At 49.2% G+C, this 12,014-nt stretch overlaps 2 protein-coding genes across 4 annotated transcripts in view; both read right to left on the bottom strand.

The window, feature by feature from the left end:
* Positions 1-12,014, bottom strand: part of LOC144132405 (uncharacterized) — a 273,566-nt gene that overhangs the window by 138,092 nt on the left and 123,460 nt on the right. The gene's annotated exons all lie outside the window — the stretch shown is intronic.
* Positions 8,947-11,263, bottom strand: LOC144133606 (uncharacterized). Its single transcript, XM_077666796.1, has 3 exons — positions 11,085-11,263; positions 10,020-10,504; positions 8,947-9,196 (listed from the first exon to the last, which is right to left on the bottom strand). Exons 1-3 carry the CDS (start codon positions 11,261-11,263, stop codon positions 9,099-9,101), a joined length of 762 nt encoding a protein of 253 aa, XP_077522922.1. The 3' UTR covers positions 8,947-9,098.

Raw genomic sequence — 12,014 nt, 5'->3', positions numbered from 1 at the left:
CAAGGCATCTGCGTTAGCGTGGTCGGCTCCTCTGCGATGTTCAATGGTAACATTGTAGCGTTGGAGCGCAAGAGCCCAGCGCGTAAGCTTTGCACTTTGAGGCACACTGCTCGTTAGAAAGGAGAGCGGATTGTGGTAAGTGATGACAGTCACGGTGGCGGCGAACACCGACGTCTCAAACTTTTTTAATGCCCAGATTACCCCGAATGTCTCCCTCTCGATTGCCGCCCACCGCATCTGCGATGGTGTGAACTTGTGACTGGCGAAGGCTATCGGCGCCTCAGTGCCGTTGTCAGAAAGCTGCGCTAAACAGGCACCGGCTGCTACTGCCTACGCGTCTGTAAAAAGCAGATACGGCTTTCGCGGGTCCGGAGTGGTCAGTGAAACCGCCTCGCTTAGAGCTTTCTTCGGGGCTTTCAAGGCTTTGTCCGCGTCATCTGGCCACGGTATTTTGTTCGGCACGCCTTTTCCTGTCAGGCGTGTTAGTGGCAGAGCGATTTCTGCAAAATTGGGAACATAGCTACGGTAGTAGCCGCACAGCCCAAGGGTGCTCCTCAATTCTTTGTCTTAGGGACTTGAATTCCTTCGATGGCCTCAATTTTCTCTTTGGCTGGGCCATGCCGGCCTGAGCCGACAACGTGCCCCAGGTAGCGGATTGAAGGCATCGCTACCTGGCACTTCTCCCAGCTAGCGTGCAGGCCCACCTCCTCCAGAGTGCAAAACACCCGCTTTAAATGATGGATATGCGCTTCTAGAGATTGGCTGAATACGGCGATATCGTCTAGATAGGCGCAAGCGTATTCTTCCTGCCCGGCTAGCAACTGGTTCATGTTCCTTTGGAAGGTTGCCGCTGCGTTCTTAAGACCGAAAGGCATCACCCGCCAGGCAAATTGACCTTTGTGCGAGATGAACGCTGTCGGAAGCTGAGAATCCTGAGCGAGTAGCACCTGCCAATAGCCGCGCCTGAGGTCCAGAAGTGTTATGAACCTCGCGGCTCCGACTCGCATGATCAGCTCCTGGGGGCAAACCATAGGAAATGCGTCCGTCTCGGTCACCGCGTTCAGCGCTCGGTAGTCTATGCAAAGACGTACCGACCCGCCTTTTTTGGGAACGCACACGATCGGGTGTGCAAAAGGGCTTTTACAGGGGTAGATGAGGCCTTGTGCAAGGAGCTCACCAATTTGCCTCGTTACTTCGTCTTTTAAAGCCTCTGGGATCCTATAAGGGTGGCCTCGCCTTGGAGTTGCCCCCTCCGCGAGCTTTATGCTGTGCTCGCCCACGCGCGCGATCGAGGGTTCGTTCGCAAATAATGCCTGGTGCTGCTCGAACGTGGCGTGCACCAGCTCCGCTGCATCCCTGTCTAAGTGGCTTGTTTTATCCGGCGTAGGCATTACCCGGTCCTTCGGGACGTTGCTTGCGCGCGGGGTATATTCGATTTCTCCAAAATTGCAGTCGTCATCAAATATGACGCTCACCGAACCTACCTTCCCGACGTAAGGGCGTAGCTTATTTGCATGTACTAGCATGCGGCGACCGTCACTCATCTGCACATAGTACGAGTGCTCGCGGTACCTTTTTGTCACCACCGCCGGCCCTAGCCACTTAGGGTACATTTTCCCTGGCCTCTTGTCATCAAAGACGAGGATCGCCTTACCTTCGCGAAAGGTTTTTACCATTGCGTGCTTGTTGTAGTGCGACGAGTACGCCTCTTGCTGTTTTCTAGTCGTTAGCTCCGCAATGTCGGCCGCGATCTCGAGCTGTGCTTTCAGATTTTTCAAATACTCAGCGGGAGCACTCGCTAGCTCCCCGGGTACCTCAATGTCTCCTGGCCAGCTTTGCTTCAGGATACTGAGTGGTCCTACTGGGTCTCGGCCGTAAAGCATTCGGAAGGGTGACACGCCAGTGGTGTCGTGTGACACCTCCCGATAGGCCCAAAGAAGAAAGGGAATGAATTTGTCCCAGTCTTTCGGTTCATTTTCGATTACGTGTGAGAGCATGGTCTTAAAGACTCTGTTCCACCTCTCCACCGCCCCATTGCTCTCCGGATGATTGGGAGCGGAAAAGCGCGGGGTACAGCCGAGTCTTTCGAGGAACTCCTTCGTAAGTGCGGCTGTGAAATTGGTGCCGCAGTCTGAGCACACCACCTCGGGAACCCCAGTCCGGCTAAACACCGAAAGCAGCGCGTCGCAGGTTGCCCTGGCGGACAAAGACCTTAGGCAGACTACTTCTGGCCAACGCGTGCACAGATCTATTATGCAAAGCGCGTACCGATGTCCTCGGCCAGACGATGGCTCAATCGGACCTATGATATCCACGTTCACTTTCCGAAAGGGAAACTTCGGGCGAGTGAGAGGCGTTATCGGCACCCTATCGGTTCGCCGGTGGTCTGAACGCACTTGACAGCTATGGCAGCTGTCACAGTGTTTGCGAATATCCGACTCCATGGCCGGCCAGTAGAAACTGTACTTTAGGCGAGCTTTAGTCTTGCGAAAGCCCAAGTGTCCCCCCCAATAGGACTCGTGAGCTAGGCTGAGTGCGGCCTCGCGCCGTAATCTTGGCAGTACTAACTGCTGTACCCCTTGGCCTAGCACTTAGTCTTTATGATACAGAACTCCGTCTACGATAGACATGCCCGCCTTTCCTTGCTTGGCGTTCTGCCAGGCCTGACGCAGAGTCTCATCCTCATGCTGCTCCGCGCGAAACTTCTGTGCCCCGCTAAGCTCAGCCGTGCCGCCTGCCTGTGATGGCTCGACCTCATTACTGTCAACTGTCTGCTGGGGCAGGGTTTCGTCTGCGAACGCCAGGACGGGCTCGGTGCCCACGTCTGGCCCTGATCTATCTGGTCTGTCTTCAGCCGGCGGCGACAGAGTTCCCACCGCCTGCACGAGACCCTCACTGTCCCTCTTGCCCGAGTCGTGCAGCTGTTCCCATGCGTCTGCGGAAATTAGACAGTCGGCTTGTGTGAGCTTGTCGGTGAGCGCACACAACACCGGTGTCGCATCGTCCACATTTTCGATCAGGGGAGCGCCCCGACACAGCGCCAACGGAGCTACTGCCAGTTTTGCCTCTACATTCTCTCCGAAAGCAGAGACGAGATCGATCGTCCCATGTGGGGATACGAACTCCTCAGGTACAAGGCTTTCGCGCACTACGGTGATATCTGCACCGGTCTCCACAATAGCGCCAATAACCGCTTCCCTACAGCGGATTTTAATGTCCCTGAGCGCTGGACGCGTGGATTGCAAGGCATGGGTGGACACGCGTGCCGTTAGCCTATCATCGCGCGGTGGATTCTCTCGTCTATCAGCTCGGTTCTCACGATCAAATGGGCAGTTCGCGACATGCCTCCAGCTTCCGCATCGGAAACAGCCACCCGACTGCGATACCTTTTTCTTTTCTCCGCCTGGCCTGACTGCGGCTATCACATCCGTTGCTTCCTAATCCTGCGGCTCGAGCGCTACGGAGGCAAGCAAATGGGAAGGGGGACTCACTCTGCCGTCGCGTCGCTGCCCATGGCTCCTGCGACCTCTCCGAACCTCTGTCAGATGCCGCCTCGTCCTATCCCACGGCTGCAGCACTCTCTTCCTCGGAGGCCTCTTGTTGCCTCCTCGTTGCTCCGCAGAAAGCCGTGTCCGCTTGAATCTTCCAACTGCCGCCGTTGCTGAGGGATACCACTCTGTGTCTGCTGAAGGCCTTGTCTTCGGCGTTTCACGCCCGATGCGGTTCGCACCTTCGTACCCCCGTAGCCTGTCGTCCTTTCGGTATATCGCCTTGGATGCCGAACTTCGTCGTTCTCTCCGAGGATGTCTTCGTCCGTTCCTCGGGGCCGCTGCAGAGCACCAGTACTGTCGACTGCGCCAGTAAAAGGTTTGCCGGTGGTGTTGGTCCGGTGATTTCCAGAAACTGGATGCACCGCTTGAAGGCTCCTCGATGATACGACTTGCAGGCGAAGCGATTTATGGAGAAACGAATTTTTATACAGGCTATGTACAGATGGGTACAAACAAAAGTCAATATACGGCCACAACTATCCGCGGCCGGCCTAGCCGACCGCCTGCACAGAGGCGAGGGACACCGCGTCCCAACAGTCAAACTGGAGCGCCTCGCACCAGCTCTCAACGGTCATTCCCTCCGCACTCGGCCAGACCGAGCGCCTGCCAGCTAGGAGTCGCTCGAGACCAAAGCACACCGGCGCGGTTCCCTTCGCGGGTACACCCCGAAGATGCCCGCGCCCCTTTCCACACGTAAAAATTAACTGCTAACTGCGGCTCATCAGTTTTGACCAATAGGAAAGCTCAGAACTGATGTCAGCGTTTTCCCTTACCCACGAGTTGCTCCCTAGGTGGTCTCGCAATCCGCCAAGGGGACAGGGGTCCAAGGTCGAGGCCGGCAGAAAGCCCCGCCGTCCGGAGCGGCGAAGGAAACCGCAAGGACGAATGGGAAGACTAACCAAAAAGGCATGAGTCCCCTTCTAACGGCGTGCACCAAAGCAAAACAAAATAAAACAAAACCGGATGGATGGATGGATGGATGGATGGATGGATGGATGGATGGATGGATGGATGGATGGATGGATGGATGGATGGATGGATGGATGGATGGATGGATGGATGGATGGATGGATGGATGGATGGATGGATGGATGGATGGATGGATGGATACGGCTGAACCCTTTACATCGGGCGGTGGCTCAAGCCACCTAGCCATGTCTTGTGAAATTTTACTCCTGTCTTGCTTTTAGCCACCAATCAGATAACCTTCGCTTGGTTACTTCTAACCTCTTAAAATCCACTTTCCCTTCACTATCCCTAAACCCCAATGCCTTGGGTAAGTCAGCCCCGCTGCCTTCCACTGTAGGGTGAAGCCCTTTACAGAAAAGTATCAAGTGTTCAGCTGTTTCCTCCTCCTCTCCGCACGCAATGCACGAAGTGTCTATCTCCTGGTACCTGACTCTATACGTCTTAGTCCGCAAAACTCCAGTCCTGGCCTCAAACAACAAAGAACTTCCCCTACAATTATCATAGATATTTTCTTTGACAATTTCCTGTTTAAAGGTCCGGTATGTTTCTAGTGCCGATTTCGTCAGCATCCCTGTTTTCCACAAAGCTCTCTCTGTTCCTTTAACCTTTTTCTTAACCGATAATTGCTGATTTGCCCCCTTACTGCTGTCCAGATATTTGCTTGTCAATTTTCTAGTTCGCTTTCTCCATTTGGTGTCAACATTCTTTATATACAGGTATCTGAAAACTTTCCTAGCCCACCGCTTTTCCTCCATCCTTCTCAATCGTTCCTCAAATGCTATCTTACTGCTAGCCTCTCTGCTCTCGAAAGACGCCCATCTCATATCACCCTGTACCCCCTGATTTGGTGTATTGCCATGTGCTCCCAAAGCTAACCTCCCTACTCCCCGTTGCCTAATTTCCAGCCTTGCTTGAACATCTGGCCCCATACACAGGACCGCATTCCCGAAGGTCAGGCTAGGGACCATCACCCCTTTCCAGATCCCTCTTACCACCTCATACCTATTGTAATTCCACAGTGCCCTATTTTTCATGACAGCTGCATTCCTACTAGCTTTATTCATTACATATTTTTCATGCTCTGTCAGATACTCAACACTGTTATTTATCCACACCCCAAGATACTTGTACTCATTCACTACTTTTAGCATGAACTCCTGTATTCTATGCTCGCCGCCCTCTTCATTAAATGTCATGACTGCAGATTTTTCCTTACTATACTTGAAGCCTAATCTATCTCCCTCTGTACTGCATATGTCTAACAACTTCTGCAGGTCTTCCTTGTTGTCAGCCATTATCACTATATCGTCCGCATATATTAGTCCCGGTAATGTCTGTTTAATCAATTCCCCTTGCTTGAAAAAAGATAGGTTGAAACCTAGTCCGCTCCCCTCTAGCTTGGCCTCCAAACCTTGCAGGTACAACATGAACAACAAAGGGGACAGAGGACATCCTTGTCTAAGCCCCCGCTGTATCTCTACAGGCCCTGATACATTTTTTTCCCATTTTATGAGCACTCTGTTACCTCTATATATATCTTTTAAAAGATTAATTACTCCATTTTCCACATCCAATGTGCCCAATATGTCCCACAAATGCTCCTGAGTAACGTTGTCATAGGCTCCCCTAATATCCAGAAATGCTAGCAATAAGGGCCTATGTTCCTTTTCCGCAATTTCTATACACTGTGTCAATGAAAATAGATTGTCCTCCAACCTCCTTTGCTTCCGGAACCCATTCTGTAGTTCCCCTAACACCCCCTCGTTCTCCACCCAAGCCTGCAGTCTATCCTTCATAATTTGCATCACCACCCTGTAAACCACAGATGTCACTGTTATGGGGCGATAGTTACTTACATCTGCTTTGTCCCCCTTTCCCTTATATATCATGTTCATTCTACTTAATCGCCATTCATCGGGGACTTTCTCATCCACTATCATTTTGTTCACTACCTGTATTAATGTTTGCTTGGATTTTCGTCCTAACTTCTTTATCAACATAATCGGGATACCATCTGGTCCTGTTGATGTGCCACTAGGAACCTTCTTCTCTGCCCTTTCCCACTCTCCTTGCTCAAGCGAAGCTATTGCTGTAACCGGTCTATCCTCCTTCGATAAACTATGTACCACTTGCTTTGCTGAAAATTTTTCCGTCATCCTTGTTCCTATGTGTTTTATTGCTTCATCCCCTTCTAGTCGAATACTCTCATCTGTAACAATAAACCTTTGTTCTAGCCTAGTTTTATTACTCATTGCATTTAGATGTTTCCAGAATTTTTGGGCTGCTTTTCTATCCTTTTTATTTACTTTCGACATCCATTGGGCACCCTTTCTTCTAATTTTCTCATTAATCAAATAGGATGCGTCCCTTCTACACTTTATGAAGGTATCCCATTTTCTGTCTACTTCGGGTTTTGGTTCCCCCCTCTTCTTGGAATATCTGTGTTCCCTGGATGCTTCCTTGCGCTTTTCTATTGCCCTCTTGACCTCCTCATCCCACCAACTCTTGGGTTTGCATCTTTTCCCTTTTAGCTTTACTCGCACCTTAGCTAGCTCTAGCTCCAGTAATCGAGTTAATTTGGTATAAGTCCATTCTGTTTCACTATCCTCAAAAATTACTTTCTCGATTTGTTTGGCTGCTACTTCCAATTGCTTTTCTGAGTAAAAATTTCCCCGTGATTGTTTATCTTGATTCAGTCCTACATTGCTTTTTCTTCTGAAGCTCAACTTGATACGCTTGTGGTCACTACCTAGACTTCTGGAACCATCTTCATCTATGCTCATTACCCCTAATCTGGTATACATCCTCTGAGACATTAGTGCATAATCTATCGTCGAGTGCAGACTCCCCGCCTCCCATGTTATGAGCCCTTCACACTTCTCGGTGCTGTTGCATACAACTAAATCATGCCTGTCACACATGTCCTGCAGCATGCTTCCTGTCGAATCCGTGTACCCATCCAGGTCTTCTATGTGTGCATTCATGTCGCCTAATATAATTATCTCGCCCTGTCCTCCTAGCTCATCAATGTCGCTTGCAATACATTCTAACATTTTCCTGTTTTCCTCTTTGGCATTAACCCCTGTCCACAGGTATACAAAGCCAAGGAGTGTTTGCTTGCCTGCCACTGTTCCTTTTAGCCATAAATGTTCCCTGCATCCCAGTCTAACCCTTTGAAAATTCATACTTCTATGAATGAATCCCCCGATTCCACCTCCCTTTCTGCTGCCCTCTGTTCTATTGCAATATTCCCATGCGTAGTCTGGGTTACAGGGTGGTTGCTCCATGTCTCTAAGATGTGTTTCCGCTAAACCATATACCATTAATTCCTCCTGTCTTAACTGTTCTTCTATTTCCTCCCATTTCAGTCTATTCCTGCCACCTTGCATGTTAATGAAACCTATATCTGAATTAACTTGGCCCTGGCGCTTGCGTCTCTTTCTTCCCCTATGGTTCCATAGTCCGTTTGATCTTAATTCTTCCTTCTCTACACTGGTTCCTTCAGAGCTCTGGGTCCCCCCAAAAAAGCTGTTGCCTGGCGACCTATCCTACTACCCACCTTCTTGCCAGTGGCCCCACCGTAGTGGATGCCATCCTGTGCAAAAGGGTGGGGCCTAACCTCGTACACTTCCCTGTTGACCTCCATCACCTCGTATCTTAGTCGTCGACTCAATAGCCTAATTACCCGATTAGTCTCCACGACCCTCCTTTCCGTTTCGCGAGCCTGCCTCTGGACCTCTGGGATTGTGCATATGGTCACATGCACACTCTCAGAGGCCTCTCTAAGCCTACGCATCCCCACCTCCAACTGCGTCTCAAGATTCTGGCTCCTCCCCTGCATTACATCATTGAGACCAGCATGGATGACCACAAGGTGTTCGCCATCCATGCTGCCCACCACCACCTCCCGGGCTCTGGCCATTGCATCCACCATGCACTTTCCTAGAGGTCACTGCCCTCTCGCGGAATATTCGCAACACATGTACAAAAAGGTGCGACAGCGCGCCGAACCCCACATCAACACACACCGCTTCTTCTCCACGGGTCTCAAGGTTTCAGACGATCCTATTGCATCTTAAAAAGTCTAATGTCGAGGTGAATAAAAAAAAACTATTGGCGCAAAACTATTAGCGCAATACGATCGGTCGTTGCTCTGTATGGTGGTAAAACCAGTACAAAATTTGCAAAATGGTCAGTAATTGACAATTTAAATTGACAGAGAAAGCGAGGCTAAACTCAATAGGGGCGACGCGCTATGCCCAGACTTAGTCACCTTGGTGGCAGGCGACCTACTATAGCCTGCAGTGACTGCAGTACAATTCGTGAAGACTGGGTGCAATTCAATTCAAACTTATTATTATTGGGAGGAACTTAAGGTGCATTGAACTGTTTTTTCATGCAGTTAGAGACAATTTACTGTGCGGTTTAAGATATTATTAACATTCCTTAATTTGCTTAAGAATACTTCCCGCCAGAGGAGTATTCAAGGCTAAACTCACTTCAGCTTTTAAAGACAAAGGCAGAAGGATGACAGATAAGGCGTTGCTCGCTTAATTTCCATCGTTGGCCCAATATAGGTTACAAACAGAGCGGCGAATAAGGGACCGCCTGTGCAGAACTAAACCCGTACCTGTGTGTCCTTGATTTTCTTGCCATATAGTTTCGGGCCTGCATTCCTGAAACGAATCAGTGGATTGGGCTAGTCTCATTAAAAATAGGGATGCATATTTTCTTGTTTTTCTGGAACAATGCGGACTGCAGAGGGAATTTCAGGCGCGTGTTCAAGGCCAAATAATCCGATGATGCTTCAGTAAGTATGTGCAATTGAAACAATAAAAAGAAAGTGTAACAATCTCTAAAAAGTGTGCAAGCAAAAATACCTAAAACCAACAACGCGATCGCGAAACAAGTTCGAAGTCTGCGAGCTTTGATCGGCGCTTAATAAATTTCTGTCGCCAGACTCGCAAGTGAGAAAAGAACGCTGCATTTAAATGGCTGTTAAGGAAAGGAAATTGCGCAGTATCTAGTAAAAACCAGATACTCGGTGAAACCAAATTTCATTTTTTTTAACGTCCCAAGGAGACTCAGGCTATGAGGAGCGCCGTAGTGAAGGGCTCCGGAAATTTCGACCGCCTGGGGTTCTTTAGTGCACCGACATCGCACATTACACGGGCCTCTAGAATTATTCGACCGTCGTGGCCGAATGAATATACTCTAAAGCCTCAGGTGGTCCCTCTAAGGGGAAAGAAAAGCTACTGCTAGCCGAGAGGTTACCTCTGTTGGCAGCATGATGTGCTACAACATTTGGTGATTATTCTGGTGAAGCAAAAGGTAAATATTTATGAAATACCTAGACCACAAAAATAAAAATAATCACACAGATATGTGCAAATGCAAACAGTTAAACACCCAAAAAAACCTTTGCAGTTCAGTCTTTTCAAAAAGTCGCAGGAATTTCAAAGAAAAGAAACTACACTGCTCAGATATATTGCAGCTTACCCTTGTCAAGATAGCATGACGCTTTCTCTGAAAGTTTGCTGACAGGGTCCACTGCGCTGCCGTAATGATGATCCCGCCACAGCCGGAACCAGTAATAAACAATGCCTGCGCTTGGATTCACGGCACCACTGGCAAGCTTCTCGGCGGCGTCATCTTCAGCTTCTAGCTTCTGCTGGTGCATAGCTATGGCCTGTGCTGGTGTGAGGCCATCATGAAAATAGCTATGGAACATGGCTCGAGTGTCAGCTGTGGTGCGCAGGAGACGTAAGGCATCAGCACAGTCTAGTGCATGATTATGGTCATCCCTGACCTTCACAATGGCACGCAACGGCGTAGCCCTCTTCAGGAATGGGTCCCGCTTCCTTGTGTCCCTAGTAATGTTTTTTATTTTGATGTCCACAAAGGCTGGGCAGTTGGTGGCCGTTTGGCCAGTAATCTTATTCCTGTTCGAGTGCTGGCATTTCCACTTCTTGTGGAATGCGATCCTAGTAAAAAACAAATTCAAATGATTTTTCTTAGAATGAAACTCATATTTTTGCGTAAGAATATTTTACATTAGAGAGACAGTAGTAACAATAATGTAAATATTGTGCAGTGCTCTGTAAGACATTGCTTCCGTGCGGTGAAGCCAGTCTTATAAAACTGATAATTGGAATCTGTCACAATGCAAATGATTTCACTTCTCAGAATAACGTTCATCTTTTCGCTTTAGTCTATTTTTTACATTAGAAAAACACTGGTAACAATAATGTAATTATTGCGTAATTCTCTGCACTACATTACTGCCATGCGGTGAAGCCAGCATAGCAAAAAGCTGAAAAATTGGAATGTCACAGTCCACAGTTATATATTTTTTCCATGACAGGCTTCAGAACTTGCACACAGCACCCTGAAGCGCGTGAATAGCTGTGATACGAGAAGCAAAGTACGTACGGCTTCAGCGCCGCGCGCCTATGTACTTTTTTCACAGGTGGCCTCACATTACGAAACAATTATGAATAGACGACCGCTCTTTCGAGTAATACATCAAGTGCATGGGTGAATAAAATGCAAAATCTCCGATACCTTTTAGGCTTTGCAACTTCCCAGTCAACGGTCCACGTGGTTCTCGTCGCTACACCGTAGCTGGTGAGCCACTCGTACGCGTCTCCCTCGGTGTTCAGAGCCACACGAAAACAACTCACGTTCTCGACGCAATTGTCACTGTCCAACTCGCATTCGAACGGCAGCGATGATGCCGCCATAATTCACGGATGGAGCACGCTACTCGAATAAAAAAAGTCCAAAGCAGCCGCGGCGGACTCAAAACTTTTATGGGGCGGTAATGTGGAGAAAAGGAAAGGCGGGAGGGGGGGGGGGGGGGGGAATGGGGATGCTGCCCACAGTATGTAACAGCCGACCGCGAGAACCGCGCAGCCAACCAGGCAGCGTCCTCTCCTCCTCGCTTCAGTGCTTTCTCTCTCGCGGCGCATTCGTGTCCAGGCGCCAAAAATACGCGTTTTATGCGCTCGTGGAAACAGAGATGATAAGGCAGGTGGGGCAAAATGACAAAGGCTAAAAAAAACGAGGAAGGAATCTGTATAGCATCATGCATTGCCCCCGTGCTTAGCGATCTTTTTCTTGCCATGCATGACAGAGCTCTCAGGAACCAATTTGAGCATTCAAGCGTTCAAAAAATTTTCCGCTTCGTCGATGATTTCTTAGTCCTTTTAGACTGCGACAACGAAGCTTTTATTCAGGAAGTGCCTCAAATTTTTAGTGTTTTTAAGGGTACCGTAGCTCCACTCGAACTAACACACGAACTGCCGGACAATGATTCCTTGCGCTTCCTGGAGCTAAGGATTTTCTTCACGCCCATCAATCACGTGTGCTGGGCATTTGATCCGAGGGGGCAAAAAGGCCATCCTACCTTATGACTCCGCTCACTCGAAGCTGGTGAAAAGAGGTATTATCCAGTCTTCCTTTCTTAATTCCTTGAACAAGTCATGTGAGCAC

This window comes from Amblyomma americanum, chromosome 5 (assembly GCF_052857255.1).
Source record: "Amblyomma americanum isolate KBUSLIRL-KWMA chromosome 5, ASM5285725v1, whole genome shotgun sequence".
Lineage (NCBI taxonomy): Eukaryota > Metazoa > Arthropoda > Arachnida > Ixodida > Ixodidae > Amblyomma > Amblyomma americanum.
Note: the sequence above shows the minus strand (reverse complement) of the source record. Positions and strands in the feature narration are given on the sequence as shown.

Bases quoted from the DNA above. Each gene is read 5' to 3' on its own strand.
- LOC144133606 (XM_077666796.1), bottom strand. From the start codon at position 11,263: ATGGCGGCATCATCGCTGCCGTTCGAATGCGAGTTGGACAGTGACAAT. The intron at 10,505-11,084 runs GTATCGGAGATT...GTTTTTTACTAG, and splicing joins GAAGTTGCAAAGCCTAAAAG to GATCGCATTCCACAAGAAGT. The intron at 9,197-10,019 runs GTAAGCTGCAAT...GATTCGTTTCAG, and splicing joins GTCATGCTATCTTGACAAGG to GAATGCAGGCCCGAAACTAT.